Genomic DNA, 25027 nt, shown 5'->3' on the forward strand with positions numbered 1-25027 from the left:
CTGAGCCCTGGGGAGATAGCAATGGTGCATGTTTGTGTGATCATAAAGAACTTCTTTTTTTTCTATAGTCCTATGGGACTCATGGATGGAAGCTCCTTTGACTTTCAGAGCTAGGTGTTGTGGGGGCCCATCGCTCACTTTTAAGGTGGGAGCCTTAAAAGTTGCAGTACTAGATGTGTGATCCAAACTCTTTGCTCCTTAGGGAGAAGCTGGGAGTTGGGGGTTCCCTCCTGATCGTATGGCTCTGTGTTGGGAATGGGGTTTATGATGAGAGTGTGTCTCAGGCTTTCCTACCCATTTTGATGTAGGTATCTTAGTCATCCTATGTGTAGGAGCCGTTCAGCTAGTTTCTGGATTTCTCTCAGAGAATTATTCCATGTAGAGCTGTATATTTGGTGATTTCACAGAAGCAGGGAAGTTCAGGAGACTCCGATGTCACCATCTTGGTCCCTCCCCTTCATTTTAGTAGAGTTTTACTCCAAGCAGTTCAGAATTTCTTACACGCTCAATGCACCTTTTTCTAGTGTCCATATTTTCTTAGTGTTGCTTGTCATTAATGTAAATGAATTACAGTAACAAAGTAAGATGTAAACTGAGGCATGGGGCCCACTGGAGTTTATCATATGTTATTGGGAGTGGCATTGTAAGTGGAAACAGTTTTTTTTCCCCTAGTAATTATTTCTCCTAATATTTTTTCAAAAAGTATTTAAAGCTTCACTATTCATACTTATTAAAACTTCTTTATGTTTGTTTATGTTTTGGCGGGTGCTGCATAATTAGATGTTACTGAATGAGTATTGATTTCTGTAATAACTTTGTCATGGAGTCTGATTGAAGCAATACTGTATTTCCTTGCATTTTATGGTAAATTCCTTGCTTTTTTTCTTTTCGTTCACTGAGAGTTACTAGGAAGGCCTGAGATCCTGGAGAAGGGCCAGAGCCTGAACGGACTGTTGTGTTTCATAAAGAAAAGCAGAGCCTTTTTTTGGCCCTGCGTCGTACCCATCATTACTCACAGTGCAACTTCATTATGTGTTCTAGGGAAGGAAATATCCTGGGTTTTATTTAATTTTGTGCCATGAATAAAATTGGATTCCTATTTCATAAAATTAAACCCATTCTTTCTGTGAAAAAAGCTTTCACGATAAAAGCTTTTGCAGAGTCTCAGGACCCCAAATTTGCAGTAAAACTGAATAGTTATATAATAATTATCCAATAAAATTTCACAATTTATTTTTTTTTTGTTTGGGGGTTTTTGCTTGTTTGGTTTTTGGACAAAATTATTTTCTTAGAGATTGACATACTTTTGATAATTAAGTTAACTGGGATAAAATATTGTTTTATTCTGCCGGTGCTCAGATAATGTTTGAGTAAAGTTTTTCCTTCCTGCTCAGCCATATTACTTTCCTTCACCTATGTTCCCAGAAACTTGACATGGCTGGAAAGCACCAAGATTGCCATCAACATGGGGGAGGCTGCCATTTGAGTAAAGAACCCAAAGGGACTACAAATGACATCTCAGAGAACTGATGGCATTGCCCCTGGGAACATAGTAGCTTCTCTCGCAACCTATGGAAGAGGTAGAGCTTGTCCTATTTATGTTTTCTGATTTAAGGAAAAAAGTCCACTCACTTAAAAGAAGGACATATAGAGACTCTCATATATATTTACACTTACAAAGCAATATATAGCAATAATTTGCAAATTTAAGACTTTTTTGCTAAAGTAAATACTGTTATTTTGAAAAACTGATTTTGGCTTTTCTGCAATTCTCTGGGTAAAGGTAGTTCACATGTTCAAGGGTCTCCTTATAGACAGAAGTTCCTTGTTGTGGAAGAGATGGAACTCCTCATTATACCAATTATAAAAACGTAATAAAACTTGTTTTTTTTCCCAGCTTTTGTGATATAATTCATATATAACTTGTGTAAGTTTAAGATATACAGTGTACTGATTTGACACATTTATATATTGCAGAGTGATTATCACTATGGCATCCGCTAACATCTCTATCCTATCACATAATTACCATTTCCTTTTGGTGGTGAGAACATTTAAGAAAGATAATACCTTGAACTGAATCTGCAGAGCAAAAAATATTAAAATCTTTAATAAAACAAAAGTTTGTTAGATTGCTTTTTCAAGTTTAAAGAGGTAAATTTTCTTCCTGCCTTTATAATCGATTCTATGCATGGAAACAGTTTTTAGGGTAAGCTCAATTGAGCTTTTGCAACTCTTCTGCAGGGCTGTCTTGGGCATAAAGTTAAACAGAGCTGATGTAATTAGAGAGCCAACTTTTCATTCTTCTATAGATGTATGGTTGGTTGGAGAGCTGTTCCCAAGGAGAATTAATTGTCAGAATTGGTATTACCTGCTAAGAGTGGCTTGGAGAATTATTTTAATTATTAATTCCAAAGATCACTTTAAGAGTATGCTCCTTACTGTGCAGATAACACCAGTAGAGTTATAGCAACCACCACAGATTTAAACTTGAATCTAGAAATTAGAGAAATGGTTTACTAGTTGAAGAATCCATGTTGTAAGGACAAGTCCAAGTAGAGCGTCTGTGCAAAAACAAGTCATGGAGTAAAGAATAGCGATTTAAAGGAAAAGTAGAACTTTTGTCATGGACCCAAGTTTAATGCATAGGTTATGTAATGTGATGTTGTTACTAAGAAGGGTGGTTAGAATGATGTCTGCTTTATTAATAGAGTTTTCATAAATTAATTCCCTTTGAAGGAGAATGTTTGTCTTTCTACACTTTACAACTAATAGGGAAAAAGGAAAGCAATGCAGAGGGCCAAAAAGACTTTGGAAGAAAGTCTGTAAGAGTAAGGGTTATTTAGCAACTGTTAAAAATGTGTCTTGATTGTTTAGTGTTCTCTTAAGGAGTTTAAAGAGCAGTCATAATATTGCTCCTTATCTGCAGGAAAAGCCATTAAGTGAGAATTAACAGTTTATTATGAAAGACTTGGTGGGAACTGCCAATTTTCTGTGACATCTGCATCTTGTTTCAAGCCATGTACCTGAAGTCATCACCTTCTTTCTAGGCAGCAGGAGAAGGGAATGTGCAGGCCAGCAATGTTTGACAGAGGAAAATATCTGTTTATCTTTCTTTGAATAGAGGAAAGAGACTGTACCAGTAAGAAGCAAGATTTGTTTAACACTTGCAATGGAGCTTGAATACAATTTGCTAGCTGTAGAAATAGAAAATAGAGCAAGGCTCAGTAGCACAGCTCTGTTGCTTGGCCCCTACTTCATTGTATTCCAAGTCTTATTAACCAGGGGATGGCACATTGAATTATAAGAGTTGGCCCACAGACTATGTGAAATGTCAGCTTTGTTTTTCTGCCCTAAAACTTTGTACTGGACAGCAAGTTTGAAATAACATCAGCTGAAATACCACTGGATAAAGAACCCAAAAAGGACAGATTTATTACGAAGTACAAGTTTCTGGGTTTAAAAAAAATTTTCTGAGGAGTTTTGTAATTGATGAATAATAGATATTGACTAACTGTGGGGTTTTTCTTGGAAATGTTGACATTTTCCAAGCAGTTGAGTACACGCAGTATTATTTTCTAGCTTTCTATCACTTCTGATAGTGCCTAAAGGGACAAATATCTCCATACTTTCTTTTCTGACATTTAAAGCTGGTATTATTTTCCTTCAGTTGCTAAGGTAACCCACTGGCTAAATGCTAGTGGTGGAGAGAATGTTCTTTAAAATAGGTCCAATGGTAAATTGGTAAAATTATTTTGCAGCACTTGGCCATGCACATGCACACGAATGTGCATCATTTGTGAAGTTTGAAATCTTTAATTTAAAAATACTTTCTCTGTCTTCTATCCACCCCCTACTTTTTTTGGGCTTTTAATATTTAAAGCTAAAGAATGGGTTCTCTGGCGCTAAAGAATTTAATACAGAATTGAAATCCTATGGAAAAGATTTTCCCCCCTATCTATCAAATCATTTGGATTTATTTTTTAGTTAAGTCAGTAAACTCTTATTAAGTACATTCTCTGTTTAAGGTACTATGTTTTAAGGAAGCAAAGCAGCTTAAACTCTTCCCTAAAAAATAAGCTCTCTACTTTTGTCTGGCACCAATGACCCTTAGACGGGAATAGAGAATTACATATGTACTCTCACATTTGGGAAATAAAGCATAAGGTTATATTCAGGTTGCTTTCTCCCTCTTTCATATTTTTTTCAAGAAAAAAAAAATGTGAATGCGAGCTTTTATTTTCAAGCACTCTACCCTAATCTGCTTCCCAAAGGATTCAGGAACATGGAAGCTTTTAAAATTTACCTCTGATTGGTCAAAACCCATCCCTGGATTCTCTTCTCTGGGAGCTTGTCCAACGTTGCAGGATACATGTGGAGGTTTTTGACTGCACACAAGGGACTAAAATGGAATTAGAAAATAACAGTAGCCAAGTATTCTCTTAATACTTATTTTGAGGAAAAATACTAAAATTTTACTGTTTTCCTAGATTTCTTTAATAGGATTTGAATGCTGGTAGTTGTCTTTTTGCTACTTTATTTAAAAAATAATTAAAACATTGGTTTTAAAATTTGGAGGTTAAAAGGCTGGTGGCTGAAGAAGAGGCCTGGGAGAGGCCTAGGGGAAGGGCCTGGGCAGTGAGCCAGAGTGTTGGTATGTTCTTAGGGAAATGACCAATCATATGTCCTGTTACAATGCTCCCCTGTACTTAGGCTAAGTGAACTTTACAAGGCCTTGTCTTGACTCTTTCAAATATGGGCCTTGTTGGGGGCAGAAAGCTATGTAGGTAGAAACCCTTCAAAATCTTCTGTAATCATACCCTAGTATGATTCCCACATACCTGCTTTCTCTTCCCCATATCTGTAGCTGCAGACCTTTTATTTTGCAGTTTTGTCATGGGGTATGCACGTGTGTGCAGTGACATATCAGGCTGGCATCTGGAGAGCAGGACGTGAGCCTGGGCCCTTAGGATTGGTGCTGCTTAGTTCCCTTCTGCTTGCTTTTCCTTACTCTCAATTTGTTGATCTATGAAGTTCTATCTTTTCTGCCCTTCTCTTCTTGATTTTGTCTTATTTTACCTAATTATTTCTTTGCCTAATGGGAGGCATAATAGTTAAGCACTTAGTTTTGGAGATAGAAAAGTCTGGCTTCAAATCCTTGATGCCCCATATACTAACTGAGTGAGCTTGGACAATCGCATAATTGTGTCAAATATCATCAGTTTCTTCCCCTAAAGGCCCTACCTCATCCAGTGGCTGTCAGAAGTAAACGAAATAATGCATGTAATTTGCTTACTACGTATTAGATGGAAATGAGAAATGTAAAGTTCTTATAGTTGTTGGCACCCAGAAAGAATGAAATAAAGGTGGCTGTGGTGGTTTATTTCTTTGCTTTCATTAATGCATAATAGCTGCCCATCTAGATTTCTCATTAACTTTTTCCAACCTCCTCACGCTCACCCAGGTGGGCAGCTCCTTATATTCTGACTTCTTGTTTGATTTATCCCACTTACCTTCCTCTTCTATTCTCACCAGAATGTTCCTTGCTGACTATACCCCGATACTGATGGAGGAGATGAGATTCCCCCACACTAAAGTTGTAGCTTATATCCACAGAGTTTAATATTTCTCAGTCTGAGCCTTTGGACTTGGGGCGCTGGCTGTCAGTGCAAAGGCAGTAAGTGGGCCCTGCCTGGGTGCAGATGAGTGGCCAGTTTCCTGGCTGTGCTTGAATTCAGACTCCCCATTCAGACTTTGAAAGATCATTTCCAAGATATGATGAGTCGACACTTTGTCTGCTTGTCGTTGATAAAATTAGACTGCATTGTATTTTCATTTGTCTCCTGGTGGGTCAATTGGGAGGGTTGCTTATGGTAGGAAGAGAGAGAAGAATGTCTGGCACATAGTAGGCTATCAGCGAATATCGAATGAATGAATGATGGAATTGAATCATAGCCTTGAAGAAATAGTAACAAATAAAAAAAAAAATACTGCGCAGGCTGGAAAGGGGGTGTGACATAATTGCTGCTTATGGCACCTAATGACCTCCTGCTGCCTGAAGCATGGGCTGAAGCACATTTGTTTTAATGACACATCTGGAGTCTTACACTGATATAATTATAGTACTTCCTAAGCAGACAGCTAGTTCCTTTAAATTATGCTTTTAAATTATAACCAGAGGAAAACTGTTTTCAAATATACCATATATCAATTTAATTTTTGTATTAAAAGATCAGATAAATGTGTATGACTGATAAGTCCTCTCAGTACTGGCTTTCCTAGTTCTTGAGAACTCTGTCCCACATGCGATTTCTATTACAACTTCTTGACAATCTTGGATAGTGGGCTAGGCATATAGCATTTTCCTTTTATAGATCAAGCAACTTAAAACTTGAGAATTAAGTGGTCTTCCCAAAGCTACATCTTTGTAAGTGTTCAAACCCAGACATTTCGCCCCTTTAGTCTTTCCCCCTCTGTGCTATAGTGTTGTGTCCGGATCCTTCATATCTCGTATCAATGCCTATGTTGTATAATTCAGTTCCAAGATTATGAAGACCAACAATTAGATTGCCATCTTTAAGTCCTGATAAGACTTTTTAGTGTTTCAGTTGGTTTAGTACTAGTTCCATGAGGTAAAATAAAATATAACCAACCTGTATGAGAAGCAAAATCCATAAAGTGCATTCCAGTATTGTACATTACAAGGCAAATTTTCTGGAATAATCGTGTGTGATTGGTGTTTTCCTAGATTATTTCAATCAGGAGTGGCTGTAATCTGAGTGTCTCAAATGTGTCCAATGCAGAAAAGATAACATATGCCATTATGCTTGTTTTACTTCTACTTTTTGGCTTTATGATCCAGCCATGCCTGTCATGTTGGGTTGTGCTTCATGGGATGTTCTGTTTCTATATCTTTCCTATGAGCGTATTTATATTTGCAGTTCCTATCTTGGACTCATCAGCATTTGATATTCTGTGTGGAAGTGTGATTTGTTTATATACACACCAAAGCCCTCATTAGACAATTTAAATAGAGTATGTTGTAAGACATGATCTCTCTTTCTATTTTCATTGAGAGTCCTGAAAAAATGTCAGAGATTGTGTGTGATGCTTATGCCAGAGTCTCTCTTCTACTCTCCATACGTATTTTTAGTAACAGGTTTTTTTTTCATTTTCTCTTTGTTCGTCATTTTTTGGCATTTAATAAACATCTGTAAATTTTCACGATGATACCTGAAGAGCTGTTTTCTTGTACATCAGATGGTTTCTTTATCTCTATTCACACTCTATGGCTAAGCCTAGAGCTGTAGTTCATCAGAGTGATTTCATGGGCCAGATGTTTATTTCATTCTGTATGCTGGCTGTATGATTCCCAAAGACAAGGACAGGACCTATCTCTCTATCCACAGGGCCTGACATATAGTAGTGGTTTCATTCAATGTTTGTCTACTGAATGACTTAAATAAACAAACTGAGACCTCCATGAAATATCTATGTGTGGCTTTGAAACCAGAGTAGAACTTATATTAATGAATCGGATTTAGGTGAATTAAAAAAAAATTGCTCTTCATAAACTTACAGTGTTGAATAGATTTCAGTGGCTCCACTCAGGAGTTATGAAACATTATTAAACTGTACAAAGTATACCTGTTTCTGAATTAATTTGTGTTTAAAAATATCATTTGCTTCTAGATCATTGTCTCTGTTACATTTTAGCTTTAATATTTTCCTCAACGTTTAAGGTTATATATCCTGGCTTAGCAGTAAATAATGTGGATTAAAAATAACTTGCAAGAATCACAAACATTTTATTTTTGCTCTTATTCATTGGTGAAACTTTTTACCTCATAGATCTTAAGAGGCGGTTGGGAAGACAGTAATATGAAAAGGAGGCATAGATATGTATTTTGTTACACCACTTTTTTATTTAAGGTAGGAGATCCCAACCCTCACTTTGCATAAGAATCACTTGGGAATCTTCAGAAAGGATTAATGCTTGGATCTCACTTCAGAAATGATTTTAATTATTCTGGAGAGGACCTTGAGCACAACTGTGTGTTTGGGGGGTGGGGAAAAAGTAGAGGGGAAGAGACATACAGATACCTTTGAACTCCAAAAGTGCCAACATCCCTCATCCTCCCCAGTCACATTCCCTTCTTTCCCCTCAGAGGTGCTATGCTGACTCCTGTAGTAACCATTTCCTTGCTTTTCTTTATAGTTTACTCTCTACCCCTAAATAATATGTTTTACTGTTCACTTTTTAAAAACTTCTTATTAATTGAAATGTAGTCTGTGCATTCTCTTGTGACTTTTATCCCTCAACATTGTATTTCTTAGTTTCTTCTATGTGAGCCTGTAATTCATTTTTATTGCTGTTAAAATACTAGCATATGATTATACTGCAATTTATTCTTTTGTTGATAGACAGTAAGATAACTTCTATTTTTGACCATTTTGCATTTTTGTGAGTGTTTTCTGGTGCATAAAAAGCATAGTCCTCACTAGATTTTAAATGTAGGAGTGGAATTGTTCAGTCACGAGACATTAGTTTCTTAAAATTTATTAGATGATACCACTGTGGCTGTTCTAATTTGCATTTTCCCTAATAGCAAATGCGAGTTCCTGAGGGCTTGGTAACTTATTTTTCAGTCTTCGAACCCGAATTTATTGCTAATTGAAAGGCATAGTCAGACATCGTATAGGTATGATAATGATCCCAAATTTGGACTGAGCAATTCATAAAATCACTTTCCTTTGGTAATAACCAAACCATCCGGCCAACCCTACACTTTTGTTTCAGATACTCTGGAAGGTGTCTTGGTACGTGTTGTATTTCATCTATCCTTGATCCCCAAAAATCCTGAGTAAGGAATGAACACTTTTAGGACCTTGGGTCTTTGATGCAGCTGCCTCGTTTTCTAGGCAGAGACACTGAGGTGTGGCAAGCGAGGTGCATGGACTTTGAGTCTCCTTACCCGTCTGTGGCAGATGAACCTCTTTTTATACTGTGAAGAGAATGCTGATTGAATGGCACAGCCTGCTCAGTTCCTTTTTGTGTCTGGGTGATCTGCTCCCAGGATGTTACAGGTCATACCTTTTAATGTTTGCCATTAGAACAATTCTTAGTAATTCTGTTGTAGTTACATTGGTTCAAATAACATCTGGCACCAACTGAACAGGAAGAAACCTATTTATTTGGGGGGGAAAAAAGATTTCATTTTAATTAAACACCTCCACCTCTGCCAAATTGTATAACCTTTCCAAAGCTTGTTTTCCTGACCGCTGTTAAGAATCTGAAACTCTATAACAAACAGAATAATTTATATATGTCATGATGTTTCCTCTTTCAAGCTGTTTGCCTGATTCTGCGCCTTGAACTTTTATACCGAATGAGAAAGCTCTCAAAACGTTTTGGTTAGCTTTTTATTTGTTTTCTTCAAACATTAGAAGACCTCTTTTCCCCTGCCTCCCCATCTCCCCAAGGAAGTGGGTCAATTCTGGAAGGGGAGAGGGATGCAGGCAAGGGGGGGGGAGAGTGGGATTCTGTCCCATGTGTTTATTGTTCTCTCCCATGGAACGAGATGGAGCCAGAAAGAAGAGAAGAGGGAGCTGGGCTAGAAGAACGGGCTGGAAAGCTCTCTCGGTGGAGGAAACTACTTCTCCCCATATTCCCACTGTGGGTCAGGCTGAATACCGTGAACCTCACCCCAGTTTTGAGGGTATTTAGGGGATTGCCACATGCTTTGTAGGGAGTACCGTTTAAATGATTGACACCATACTTACCTTTATCAATGGTATTATTCTAAAAGGGAATGCAAAAAGTGCAGGTGCTCTTTTTGGTCATATTTTTCTTAGAAGAAAATTGTGTCCTGTATAACCATGGGACAGATTCTCACCAGATTCAGATTGGGACCTGTGACTTAGAAATTCCATCCTGGTGTGGCTGGTTACAGTTGCACGCTGACAGGTGTGTTGGGGAATGTACACACTTGTGTTTGTTCTGTTACCTGATCCTAACAACTCTCTTCCTGATTATTATTTAAGAAGGAAATAAATTGAAATGATATACACATGAATCTGTGAAGAATAAAACCCTGCTTTCTAATAAAACAATTTTAAAGACCAAAAACTTAAAGGATAAACTAGTTAAGGATAAGTTCTATAATAGCCAACATAGCTCTTTTTGAAGATATCAAGTATATTAAACAAATGTCTGGTGGGGGTACTCCGCCTTGTCTGTTTTTAGATGTTTGGGCATTTCATATATCATCTTACGGGGCAAGGGGAGTCTGTGTTGTGTCACACAGATGACGGAGCAAATGCATGGTGAAGTCAGTGTCATTTCACTGGGAAAGCTCATGTACATACTTAAAATATAAGGCCTTTTGTTCATTGATCTAGATATAGAAATCGTAGTATAAAGTAATTAAAAATGTAAGCAGTTTTCTTTTGCATCCATGAGCAGTGGAATATTTCCTGGTTGTTTTAAACCAGGGCTTTGTTGGATGCTGGCTCCTCAAATAGCATCACGACCACCTGCTGGTGTGACAAAGCTGAGTTTATTGCCTGCTTTGGTAAGGGAGAACTCCACCTCCATAGATCCTTAGCAGTGTCTCAAATGGGGAGGCAAGAGTAGAATTTAGTCAGAATTTAAGTTTGGTATAATGAGGGTCTTTTCATACAGAGGACGGGGGCTTGATTAGAATTGGGTAGGGATCATGGTATAATCGTTAAAAATTGGTTTTAGGACTTAAACTGCATGTCAAGGGGTGCGTGACAAGGAAAAGGCTGAACTTTTAGGGAAAGCACTGGGGTGGCTTTGGCAATGCTGACATAATTCCTGGGATCTAGTAGATGGATGAAAGCACCACCATGAAGTTTGAGAAGGACCATGATCTCTCATTTTCTGGACATGTGAAGCCCATTTCTGTCCCAGTTTCTCATTAGGGGAGAGCAACTCTGAGGACTAAGTGTGGAAAATGAGGCTTCTTTACAGCATTGGCCTCTGAGACTGTCCTGCTGGAGTAGCACCATCTCCAAGGACACCTTGGAAATTGACAGTGTCTGTTTCCCAAGGATGCTCTGTTCCTAGCATTTGTTCTTCCCGATGACCTACCTTACTGCAAGTGAGTGAATGTGAACGAATGGGTACCATAATTGTACCAGGGGTGAGCAGACCTGACTCCAGCACCTACTGGCTACCTGACTTTGGACAAATCACTGACCTCTCCACATCTATTAAATGAAGTGCTTGAATTAGATAGTTATGATGGTTCCTTTCAGCTCCGTCATTCTTATTATGTCTAAATACATGGTCTCTGGTAAAATGCATGAGACAAATTTTGTAAACAGAGGGACTGATATATGTTTGTCTTTCTTTTCAGTTATTCTTCCCAGAGAGTCTCTCCTACACCTGGCTGTGAGATGGGGCTTGCCTAAGCTTTCCCATTTCCTCGTGTGCCTCCCTGGGGGTGTCCAGGCCTTGGCTTTACCCAATGAAGAGGGTGCCACACCATTAGACTTAGCTTTGCACAGTGGACACTCCAAGCTAGTTGAAGACATCACAAAGTGAGTGGTTACCTGATAGTTTCTCTCTTAATCTGTTTCTATAAAGTCTGCCAGACATTATGAAAAAATTAAAATGAAACCAAAAGCTAATGTTGGTTTATATTTTACCATTAATTCTTATGTGTAAAATACAGATATACGTGTAGGACATAAACAGATCAACAGATATATTTGGTATTCAGACTTCATGAGGGAGAAGGAGTTGGGGAAAAAGTCTCAAAAGGCTCTATAGGGACGTATAATTAAAAAAAGCAAATGCCTAACCCCTACTTATCTTTCAGGCTTCAGCTTAAGTGTCACTTCTTTAGAGAGGCCTTCTATGTTATGGTCTTTTATGATTATGATTAATTCACAGCAATAATTGTAATTAAAATTAATAATCCACAATATTAATTATAACTTAGAATTTTACATATATAGTGATCATCTGTTTTATATATGTCTCCTAAATCATTTGAGGGCTGAAACTATTTGTTTTACTCACTGCAGTGTTTGGCACATAACATTCATTGAAAGAATATAAATTGTTGTTGAATCAATGAATAACAGATAAACCCGAAGACACGATGTAGCCATTTGGGTGGTTATCAGGATCTAGTGAAATCATGTAAAATAAATAATTTGTCAACTGTAAAGTTTTCTGTTTATGATGATATTCACACTTGCAATGAAAAATGAATGTGTCGTTTGTTACTTAGAATGGTTCAGATGAGTCAGTATTTTTAAATGAAAGGAGGACTCATATATAGTGATTTTCTTCACTTAACATGAGGGAAAAAAATAGATAAGTGGGAAATTACATTGAAAATTACAAAGTACATAAATATTAAATATTGTCAGCATTATTATGGCATTAATGGACTGTTTTTTTTTGTTTGGCTCATAGAATGCAATGTAATTAATTTATGGACATATGATGTATAAGTGGACATTGGAAGTAGAAGTCAGAGCTTTCTGTTTTTTTTTTTTTCCCCTCATTTGGTCAAATGACCAGCAACCAAAGGAAGAGCCCATGAACAGGCCCCTTTCCTTCACTTTAATATGACCCCACTTTCTTGGCTAGAAAGGGTAAGGCAGGACTGCTTCCTTTGACTTAGTCATCGTGGGTAGTTCAGTGTTGCATCGAGGTCCTGGAGGCTGACTTCTTCATCCTTGGTAGCTTTGTATCCTTCTACTGGATCCAAGACCAGACGATTTTATGTGTTTTAAATGTTTACACATTTAATAAATCCATTCATGGGTGGTATTGGAAGTAGACTGTAAGCTAAATTCTAATATGGAGCTTCCATTTTCTAAATTAATAACAATGATCTGATTGCTCAGGCTCAGAGTTAGTTTGACTCAATGGCTTGTCGTTAGCATAGGAAATTGTCTCCTGGAAGATTCTGGAGTCCCTGGCAGAGTTTGGGGAGATGCCCCAAATCTTAGTGTACAAATACTCTTCACGGATCTCTTTTTGTCATTCTGTGGGATGGAGATGACATTTATTTGATTGGAAGTACACTATATTTTTGTAAAGCAAACGTTCACTAGCGAAGTGAGGTCCTGGAAGAAGAAATAGGCAGACTGCTAGTTCTGTGATGTGAGGAATCGGGGAGCAATCTGTCGGAATATGACATGCTGAGCTGGGCAGTTATCTGGAAGCCATTCGCATTTTCCTGAGGCTCCTTTACTGTTGCTATTATAAGCCACCCAGAATATTGTGATACGAGTCATGAAGCCTACATATAGCTAATAAATGTGCAATTGTTAGCCCAAACAGAACAGAAAATAAGCTGATATTCAAGAATTTAGTTTGGGAATGTACTTCCTTTGTTTATGATTGTGTTCAAGAATACAACACGATCAAATTTATGCATATTCTAATTTGCATGAGAAAATGGTTTACAACAGTGGACCAGTGTGTTATGAATATCTTACTTGTTTGTAACATCCAAACCTCACCATGTTCCCTGGAGATCATATCTGTTTTCCACTGTAACCACCTAATAAACTGCTGGTTGCCAGCTAATTGCTGCTACATGCGGCCCCATTAAAGAGAGAGGCATCTTTTCATATTGAAAGGAGAATGAAATACTGGGGTAAAGTACTATGTTTAAAAGTCAGTACTGTTTCGCTATTTATATAAATCTTTAAAGTATATAATATACATGCATGACTTTTCCATTGACATCTTCTCTAGGTAGTAGAAGAAAGATGGCTTCATTAGGCTCTATTTACATCATCTTTTGAACTTATTGTCAGTAGTGGCTTTTGAGGATCATTCTGCCAGTCTGATTTGTAATATGAGGGTCACTGGGATCTTGGGGTTGGTGTCTGAAGCTGCACCTGGGTTTTGATTTGTGACGGTTCAGTTTCCAGGGCAGACGTTCCCCTGGCTTCTCCCGTGTGCAGCTCGGCGAAGATGCCATCCTGCAGTACACTCACTCGTCAGAAATGCTGACCTTGACGCTTAACCACACAGCCGAGCATTTGTTGGAGGCAGATATTAAACTCTTCAGGAAATACCTTCGGGATAGAGCCTTTATCACTAAGGTTTGTGCCCGGTTTTTCTGGTATGCAATAACACACTCCTTGGGAGTGCAGGCAACAGTCATTGTTTTGGGAACAGTGTTTTTCTAACAGAAACTTGCGGGCCATGGAATTGCAAATTGTGTTACATCAGTAGAATGAAGATTATTATGTAATATTTTGGCAGTAGAAGGTAGTAATTCACATAGTATTCATGTTTCCTTTACTTGTCGTGAGCCAGCCCTGCCAATGTAGGGTTTTAATATTCTAATATTGGATATTCTCTATGAATTTATTGATTGTATTATAATTCTTATTTAAAGCAGTTGCATTTAAGGTTCTTTTACATGTATAGTATCTACTTGTGAGGCTTCTTATGGCTTAGATGTAGTGAAGCATTTGTCCCACTGTACAGATTCTTCATGAATGGGGACTGGTCATTTGAAACCAGTTCTTTTTCAAAGAGGTTTTCCCCACTTCTGCCATGGTCCAAACCCCAGCATTGAGTGCTATCATAGCATGCTCATCTCAAGGTTTAAAATGTTTCATCTTTATTATTTTTATTTATTTATTTTTTTGTGGAAACTGGAAGAATATAAAAGTAATTATATCTTTTAATTATTATTAAGCAAAATGTTATTTTGAGTAAAAGAACTTGAGTTAGTCTAGTTGACAGTACTCAGGAGTATAATGGCTTTGCTCACCAGATCCTGCAACTCCCATGACTCAAGCACGTCCATTAATAAGGCACAGGTTTCATGACTGTATAGAATTTACAGAATAAATATTTCAGGAAAATGATATTATTATTATATATCGCAGTTTTTATAAAATGTTTGCTTCATAAAATTTAAGATTTTGCCAAAAACACTGCATGTAAAATAAAGATTATTGTTGGCTTACTCCACATAGGGTTTTATTTCAACAATTAAAATGAAACACGCTCTTCAGAATATAAACTAAATTCCCTAGTTAGGTTTTAGGAAATTTAGTGTATAATTTTCTGGCATACAGTGTTTCCTCATTTTGCTTAAGGATACTTAAGTATTGTTTAAAGATACTAAGCCTTCAGCAATACCGGTGGCTTCTCCCCCAGGCTCCTAGATGCAGATATTCCTGCAGGCAGAGGCTTGGCCTTGAGAAGCAGCATTGTTCAGCATGAGCTTTGTTCCCAGCAGCTCTACTGGAGCAGAGCTCAGCGACATGTGTGTTCTTATAAAGGACACTCTGACCACAGCATGGCCCCTGGTGACAGAACTCCGGTGACAGAACTCCTTAAAAAGATAAGAGCATTCTCTGTGTATAACAAGAACCATTGAACTTCCTTTTCATTATTAAACTCTCCAGCTTCTTAGGTTGGATTCATAATTTCTGATAACACATTTGAGGTAACACTGATGACCCTGGGGAAGATTTAAGATGAGTAAATCTAAATACATATTATCAATTTCCTTTTGCTAAGTATTTATTGTAGTGGACTTTACAATAAAAAAGACCAAATGGAAATATCTTTCCAGTTACTTAGAGATTTTCATTTTGTGAAAAACACTGATAAAATTTACTTACGATATAACATTGATAAAAGAATCTGTTGCAATGCAATAGCATTCCTCTTTTTAATTCCTATTCCGAGTCATGGGGCTGGGTAGTGAGTGGGGAGACCTGGAAGGGAACAGGGCTGAGATTCCTTAGGATGACCAAAGTCATTAAATTTTTTTTTTGGTCTATTTCTTACTTGGTTAGATGTTATTTTAAATGTAAGCAGATGATAATTGTGATATGGGTTGTTCACACTAAAGCTTTGCAATTTCAAGTACCACGTGTGAGACTGTGTATAATAATAATGTATTTATCTTTATTAAATCTTAGATGTCTAAAAGTCTGTTTTTACATATGACTTTGACCTCGTGGACTAATTTATTCTCAATGAACCATAGTGTATCCTCAGTCCTGTCAAGGAGGCATCTTCGGTTTCAGGGTTTGGGCATTGCTCAGTTATCTGCAGCCTTCTAGAACAACAACAATAAAATCTTGCTGCAAAGTTTGCCTTTCTGTATCCAAGAGCCATTCAGGTGATCCCATTCAGAAGCCATACTTATTCAGAGTTGTAAAGGATTCATGTTATCACATTCTATTATAGCTGACACTGGTAGATTGATAATTTATAATAAACATTAAATGTTAAAAAATGACAGGTTGATGCTACATATCCGAGCTGTGAAGATAGATATTAGGAAATTAAATAATAGGCAAAAATCTTAGCTATACCTTTTAATCATGTTTTAGTTCTTTCCTCATTAGAGAACTTTTTCTGTTAATCAGAATGCTGAGAATTTAGTTCTTGGTACAGTGAGCTTTCATCACATGCCCAGGTATATTTAGGGGTCTGTGTCAGTTGTAAGGTTGGCTGCCCAAGTTTGCTCATGTGTTTGATTTGGAAGATGAGCCGTTGCTGTCTTAGGCTGCCTTACCATTTGACACATCAGCACACAATTCCATGTTTCTTCACGTTTTCACTGGTGGTGGGGAATCCCACTGAAAAGAAAATACAGAGGGTTCGAGGAGGGCAGCTTCTTTCTAAGGCTCACAAAATCAGTCTCAGCCAGTGCCAGCTTGCAGCCCAAGGCCTGTACTCATCCTGGGTCTTCCCTGTGATGGTGGTCCTACCCCATCGCTGGGCCTCTAAGATCCCTGTGTCCTAGCATGTGGATGGGGGTTGGTATAGGTGGGCAGAGTAAAACAGTGGCACTGCTTTCTGGTTCCAAGACTGTCCGTTCTCTGTCTACTCTTTTGCTCATTCATGCATCGTGTTCCTGAGAACCTTCTGGTGGTTGTGACCTGGGGAAGCGGTTTAGTTTCAGGGACAGTTTTGGCCCATGCCTCTAGGCTCCCCACATCTCTTACTGTTACTGTTGGGGGCTGCCTATCTTGTCTACCTCCCAGGTCATGACTCTGGCCTGTCCCAGCTCTGAGATTCTTGAATGTGATTTTCATCTCTTTGTTGCATATTTGAAGCCTCAAATGGTATTCAGTGATTTTTTTTTTTTCTTGCTTTCTTAGACTCTTGAAGAGCAAGAAGCCAGGCCAGAGGAAAAACCAGATATGCCCTCCAGCGCTGCAGAAGCCAAAGAAGGTATGCATGCTCCTTCTTTTTCCACTTGGGGAACCCAGAACTAACTAGCAGGACTAACTAGCTCGCTGGGGGTTCAAGTGCACGGTGAAGCAGAGCAGGAACCAAGGAGATCAGAAGCAAGATCAGGGTTTTGTAATACAACAGAGCCCCTGGGTCCTCTGACAGCATCACCCAAAGTGTACTGTTTTTCCGCTTTTTATTCAGTTAGCATTTACCGAGAGCCTTTTGCCAGGCCCTGATCCTCCCACATTCGTGTTCTTCAGGGTGTTCTCCTGACACACAAAGATTACTCCCCTCTTTCCCAAGTTCAGTTTGTTCATTCCATTCAGTTCTTCATCACTCGCTTGTTCTTTAGCTTGTTCCACCTTCGTGGAACCTCTGCTCTGTGCTGGGCAAGTGGATCTTACAGAGGATGGTGTTTCTGTGGTAGTGTGGGTTGGGGAGCAGCTCTCGCATGTAGGTGTGAGGGATGCAGATGCAGGCTGTTAGTCAGGGTACATACAATCCTACTCAACCAGGGTTGTCCTATATAGCGTTTCGAAGTCCTGAGGGAGCTTCAGAGACTAAAGGTAGAAAATTGACTCAAGGCGAGAATCCTTATGAGAGGTATAATTTTTATAACAAATTGTTAGTACTCTGTTTCATGTTGTCACACATGGGATCATGTTGATGCCACAATTGCATGTAACACCCATCCGATTTGCTGGGACATAGTGCTTTTTCATTTTCTCCAACTTGGCAGTTTATCTGGGCATGCAATCTCTACTGCAGATCAGGCTCTTTCTTCTTTACATACATAAAGAAGTCTGATCAGTTAGTGAGCCCTAGTAACACACACAAGTTTGGCCTCTAGGGAGCATTCTTACCTCTGTTCTTGAATAGTCCTGTATTTCCAGTGCAGAATAGATTCTGTTTTGTTTGTTTTATTTTCTAAAATACAGTAGTTCCAAGAATCTGACCACATCATTATGTCTTCTAGGGTTGTTAGGGCAGAGATTTTATATATTGAAATGCGTATTATCAATTTCCTTTTGCTTTATATTTTAGAGTATTGTTTTTATTTTTTGAAATTGTATGTGAGGATAGGGTTATACATATTTGGGGTAGGGATATGTTATCTATTTAATTTCAGGATAGTGGAGGGAACATTACTAAATATCTGTTAGTATAAAGAGACAACAGTCTGATAGGGCTGAGAACTTCCATGTTAGATGCTAAGGTTAGGGAGAAAAAATAGAACGAGATCCTTGTCCCTAAGCCTCCAGTGTTAAAAGCCGGTCAGCACCTTTGATTCTGTTTGTAATTAGCAACATAGAGTAGTTGCATTCCAGGTATTTGTCAGGTAGCAGAATCTTAAACTCTTCTCCCTCGTGTTTGTTAATAAGTCGCCTTGGAGAAGGAAGATTTGTGGTGAGTTGTTGGAAGCCTGTGTGGCCCGTCCACATTGCACACATTCCTGGCTTAAGCTGACCAGCTGAGCTTTCTACCCAAGCTGCACCCTCTTGAGCCCTTCACAATTCTCTCCTGGGGGTGATGTAATGGCTGCATTAAGGGAGCTGCAGCCTGCCCTGCCCACCCAAAGATGTGGTGGGGAACTTCACGCTTTCTTCTGAAGACCTGTAGGGGAAACCTCTTTCTGGTCTTATGTCAGGAATGCTGGCTTCTTAACCGTTGGCTTGCTTTACTGCTCTAACTGTAACTGATTAGGTTTCTTGCTTCTAGTTGGCTGATAAAAAGTTGGAGCTAAATTTCTAGCAAGCTATTTGCAGATGTGTAGGGTACTGCTGAATGCATTTTTGAATTACCTTCATTTCTTAAGCTTCACCTTTGCTTTTTCGTTTTTTTAAACATCAACTTCTGTTTTTTACTTAACGTCTTGTATATTTTTCTTCCCTTGTAATCTACTTTCAAACTAATTTAGAACAAAGTAAGATCTAAATATGTACTTAAATTCTAAGTTCTTGCATTTAAGGGTCTGACAATTTGAGATTGGGGTAGAAGAACAAGCTGTTTTAGCACATTATGATAAATGCTACAGGAGTAATATGTCTAAAGCACTACAAGAACTCTGTGGAGTGTGATGGTGGAGTAGTCAGGGAAAGCTTCCTGGAGGAGGTGACCCTGGAGCTGTGCTCTAATAGGGGGAAGGGAATTTAGACAGTGGAAATATTTGCAATACAGAGTTCTGATCTAGATGATACTTTGGGGGAAATGCATGACGTATAGGGATGTGCGTGTGTGCGTGTGTGTGTAAGATGACAGGAACATAGGCTTGAGAGGGAGGCAAATTGGCAGGGCTTGTACACAAAGTGAGGAACTGGAACTCCACACTGACAGCTCTAGGGAGCTGCTTGAAACAAATCAGGTTAAATTATTATTTTAGAAAGTTTACTCTTCGAGAGTGTGGAGATGGACTGGAGAAGCCAGAGGCTGCTGGAAGTCATGCAGAAGTGAGTGTTCCCCATCGCAGTGCAATGAGATTGGAGAGGTAGGGACAGATTGGTCCCCATTTGAAGGTGCAGGATGTCAGGCTGGTGTCAGTGGTGAGGGAAAAGGGTGATTCCTCCATTCCTGGTGTGTCCCTGGGTAGTCTAGGCCTTATGGAAACAGAATAATGACAAAAATGTACTCGGTTTTAGACAGGTTGAATCTGATGGGACTTGGGGACAGCCAGGTTAGTATAGCTGGCTGCCAGTTGGACTGAAGTCACTCAATCAATAAGCAAAAGAATTTGGACAGAGACTCAAGTTCCCTAGCTCCAAATAACTAGTGTGTGTATTTTATGGACCTTCTAGAGAATGTATTTACTTCTATATGTTTGGAGGACATGTTAGAAACTATATGCGTGTTTTAGCAGAAGGCAGTATTCAACTAAAGTGAAAATATTCAATTAGTTTTTATTTGTTCATAAGCCTGGAGGCAACACAGTTAGGAAAATGAAACATTTTGAGCATAAGAGCTTGCTTTTTCCCCCCCTTCCTTTAAACCCCCAAAGCAAACTTTCCATTTGAGATCTACTAGAAAGTTCTTAACAGATTATGTTTTCTCTTCCTTCTAGAGCAGTGGGTCATGGGGGGAGCTCTAAGCTCATATCTGTAGTTGCCATTGATTAAAAGACTATAATAACTTTAGCCTGAAAATTTACTGTGCTGTCTCTGTTAGTGTGATAAATGGTTTTATTATTGTCTATGAACCAATTATGTTCCCATAATTTCATGATTGTAATTGTACTTCCAGAATAATGGGAAGCTATTCCTAATGAATTAAATGGCCAGAAAGTCATCTCGTTTTTAATAGGCCGAGACGAATAAACTAGTTATTAGAATTTATTAATCCACTAACTGACTGTTTTGTCCCTTGCCTTCTTTGTCCTTATTTTGTGCTTCGCGATCCTTTTCTAGAATTTCCTGAAGAGCACCAATCTTACCCTGAAAAATACAGAACACCAATTTTACCCTGAAAAATAAGGATTCTTTGGCCAGATGAGTAGAAAATGCTATATGTGAAATGCCCCCTGTTGGAGATTGAGAATACATTGAATGTTCTATAGGTTCTAGAAAGTCTTGCAGTCAAAAAACCTGTGCAACCTTGTTTAACCTAACAGTTCTCTAAATTGGTCATGGAAGAACCTCTCTTTTTCACAGTTCTCAGCATCTCATGGCAGTGGTCTGTGGAAGGAATTTGGGAAATGTTGTTTGTCCTGATCTTTACTGATCCTGCCCTTCATAGACCTTATTTTCTCCCTTTTCACTGTCACCTGCATTCTCTCCACCCTTAACTACAGTGATGCTCACATGGGGCAGGGACTACTCATGGTCACCTTGAAAATTCGGATCACGCATGCCTGGCCACACACCCCTCTTCACTTTTTGCCTGGGAGGCTATTGTCTGCCTAGAGTCTATGGGGCCATAAAACAAGCAGAACCACTGCAAAACCATTGACCACTAAATGAACCCATTTTCTTTTTTTATTCTTTTGCAGTTTTTAAAAATCTTTGTCTGATTTGCTGTCATAACTTTTGTGTCACTGGTCTCTTACTTTGTTGGCTTCTTCCTATTAATTATCTTCCATATTCTCATTAACAAGGAAATAGGAAGTTGGGATTGGAACACGTGTTCCAGTCCTAAAGAAGAGTGGGCAAAACTATTTCCTTCAGGTGGAGGCAGCAGCTCCAAGTAGGCTCAGAAGAGTTTCCTCCTCATGATCTTGTGGAGAAGGCAGAGGAGGCCATGGATCCAAAGGCAAGACGCAGTCTAGGGAGACTGATGTGAATTCTGTAGGCTTGTTTACTTATCCATTTAATAAACATTTACTGTGTGCCCACTTTGTATCAGGCACTGTTCTAAGCATTGGTGATATAGCAGTAACCAAAATGGCAAAGGGAAAAACCCCTGATCTTAAGGCATTGACTGTCATTTAACTTCACTCAAGCATTTGTTGAGTGCCAGGCACTGCTCTATGTGCTGGGGCTGCAGCTGCGAGCTGAGCAAAATTTGTACACTCATGAGCCCACATTCCAGTGGTCGCGGAGAGAAATATGTCTGGGAGTCAAGAGTCAATTTCTCCCATTTTGTACATGAAGACGTGGCAGCACAGATAGGTCACATAACTTACCTGAGGTGATACAGCTTGTCCAGGCGGTCTGAACTCAGATGGTGAGTTCTTTTACCTGCGGCACTATAGAACAACAACCCTTACATAACCGACTATTTATCTACATAGTGTTTGGTCTGCTGTTCTGAAGTTCTCTCCAGCATTTGTCTGATGGAAAAGTGCAAAATTGGAATCATTGCCTTGAAGTGAGCTCCCTTCCACGTGGCTGACCTGTCTCATAAAGTCCTTGTGACGGGAGATTTGTGACCCACATGCGCAGACATGTCCTGATGACACACACCAGCAACAAGCAGACTCTGCTAAAAACCTCAGCTCTGCCGTGAACTGGCTTCTGAGCATTTTGCAAGTTACTCAGCTGTGTTTTCTTTTATGGAAAATGGCAGAGTGGGAGTGCTATTTAATATTGCATAGTAAGGCTTAAATGAGAAAATATAGATAGAGCACCTTGACCGGTATCTGACAACTGGTCAATTCTCATTATGAGTGAAGTTGTAATACGTGGCTAGAGTGGACTTACTGGTGATCATGTGTATGTTGAGATACGAGGACATAGCTCTTCATGCTGCAGTGATAAGGTGAGCATATTTTTCGCTTGAAAATTCTTTAGGCGAGAGAGCAGCACTTCTCTGTGTGCTCTGAGTGAGATGTGAAAAGGAAGTTGTGTGATGGAGTCTCATTATTTGAATATCTGCTCTGAGATATTATTGGGAAAACAGGAGGGCTTTTACCCATGCAGAATTTCCGTTCCAAGATTTTTTATTTTAAATACTCTAATTCAGTGTCTTTTTAGAACTGTTGAATATGGTTCCAATGTCTTATCAAGATGTAGGTCCTTTGCACCAGGATGACTGGGACCTGAGATGTTGGGGATTTAGGACAGCATTAGGAAGGCTGTTCTGCAGTGGGGATTATTCAGTTGGATACGCAGCTCTTATCTGAACCCGAGTATAGACTATCCCTCCAAGGATTTGATCAACATTGTTCATCTGAGTCAGGTATTTTGGAATTTTCAAGACAATTATAAAGCCTGCTCAGAGAATGTACTTCCCAGCCCCAGGAAGTGATTTGTGATTGTTTCTTGTGTTGTGCATAGCGGCTCAGCCTTTCCTGTACTTTCTTTGGAGACCGACTTTGCCAACCTGCTTTCTCCTCTTGCCTACAAGAGGAAAAAAGTTTCATCAAGGACAAAAATAGAATATTAAGCCGATATGATGCTCATCATGTATATTATTATAATAGTATTTTCTCACACAAAAAGAAAAATTCTCTTCCTTGCCTCCTCCAGTTTATCACAGAATTAAAGAATCATAGTTTGAGCTGGAAAGAATCTGAGAATCCTCAGAACTCACCTAGATACAACAAATTCTGTTCCCATTTGCTATGGTTGCTTTGTTCCAGCTGCGTCAGATTAGCAGGCTGTGGGAGAAGGAAAAGCATTAACTTAGTATATCAACTAAAGAGTCTAATGTGGTCGAAATAAGCTCTAGTAGGAAACATAGCAAAGGAGTTTCTTTCCTACATTAAAATAGAATCTAAGTGTGAAGTCTTAGGGACATAAAGGTATTCCTAAGTCAAAATTGAATCTTCATTTCTTTGATAGATGACTTTCCTCATTTGATTCAAGCAGTTGAGTAAATTAGAAAAATTATGCCCTGATCTCAATTTGAAATATAATGATTTAGAGCTTCTGCTTAGGTTGATAGTTGCAACTAGATTTTTGGGCTGAGGTTATCGTTTTTTCTGCCTATGAATAAATTCTTTACTGCTCGAGATTTTATGGAGGTTAGGGGGATTGCACACTGTAGATGTAAAAAATATGTATATTATACAAACATTATTGAGTGAAAAAATATATAAAAAACATATGTGGTAAAGTTACCATATGACTCAGTAATTACACTCTTAGATAGGTACTCAGGAGAAATGAAAACAAATCTCCATAAAAATCTGTACATAAATGTTCATAGAAGCATTATTCATAACTGCCAAAAAGTGGAAACAACCCAAATGCCCATCAGCTGAGGAATAGATATATAAAATATGGTATATCCATGAAATGGAATAGTATTTGGCAATAAAAAAGAATGACATACTGATATATTACAAGATGGATGAACCTTGAAAACATTATGCTAAGTGAAAGAGGCCGGTTACAAAGGACCACATACTGTGTGATTTCGTTTATATGAAATACCCAGAATAGGTGAATCCCTTAAGACAGAACATAGATTAGTGGTTGCCGTGGGCGGAGTAAGAATAGGGGTGGATGGGGAGAGATGGATAGTGAGTGATAATGGACGTGGAGTTTCTTATAGGGGTGATGAAAATGTTCTAAAATTGATTATGGTAATGATTGCATAAGACTGAATATATTAAAAATCATTGACTTGTACACTTTAAATGGGTGAATAGTATGATATTCAGTTATACCTCAATAAAGCTGTTACAAAAATATATGCACAGAGAGGAGTATATACTAAAACATTAAAAGGGATTTTATTGATTTTTTTAATAGTCTTTTTCAAATGTTATCAATTACTTTTTTGGCTCAAAAGAAGTGTTACAAATTATTTAAAAACTATGTATTTCAAAAAAGATGTCTTAAATTCTTTTGGAAAGAATGCAGAATACAAATATAAAAATTATATCGTAAAAGATAATACATAAAAATCATAGAATATAATTTAAAATTAAAGTATAATATTCTGCATTATACATAATATCAGAATATAATATCAAAATTATATTGCTGGAGGGCAGGAATCTCTTCTCTCACCTTCGCATCCTCTCCCTGGCTGTTGATGCTACAACTCATTAGGGACTGGACTGAGCTTGTTGAATTGAGTGGAATGTTGGGTCTTATGGGTTAATGGGGCTTATGTTGGTATTTCTATAGGTAGATGCCTCCTTGTCTCTCGCAGTCTATATTTCTCTTGGGAAGGCCAAATGATGGTTCTTATTAGTATTCCCACTTGTAGGTAAAAAAATATAATTGGGATATAATTGGGATACTGAAACAGAAGGTCAAAGTGTTATCGTAGCCTCTGAATTAAGAATAATGGAAGTTTTTCAAATTTGTTTCCTTCATCATTTTAATTCTCTGGCAGTTGTGAATTGGACATGCACACTAGGCTAAAACATTAAAGTGATATTTGCAAGTAAAGTTGTTCTAAGTGAAACACAAATGCGTAACTGCAGAG

The 25027-nt window shown here is 38.4% G+C and overlaps 1 protein-coding gene across 7 annotated transcripts in view; it reads left to right on the plus strand.

The window, feature by feature from the left end:
- Positions 1-25027, plus strand: part of ARHGEF28 (Rho guanine nucleotide exchange factor 28) — a 264414-nt gene that overhangs the window by 106283 nt on the left and 133104 nt on the right. For 6 of the 7 annotated variants that reach the window (XM_015590473.1, XM_025047883.1, XM_025047885.1 and 3 more), the window contains 3 exons: positions 11385-11568; positions 13923-14103; positions 17140-17212. In XM_015590473.1, coding sequence (XP_015445959.1) covers positions 11385-11568; positions 13923-14103; positions 17140-17212 — 438 coding nt within the window. The remainder of the gene's footprint in view (positions 1-11384; positions 11569-13922; positions 14104-17139; positions 17213-25027) is intronic. The other variant, XM_015590477.2, reaches the window with a different exon arrangement.

Source organism: Pteropus alecto, unplaced genomic scaffold (genome assembly GCF_000325575.1).
Source record: "Pteropus alecto unplaced genomic scaffold, ASM32557v1 scaffold20, whole genome shotgun sequence".
NCBI classification, from domain to species: Eukaryota; Metazoa; Chordata; class Mammalia; order Chiroptera; family Pteropodidae; genus Pteropus; species Pteropus alecto.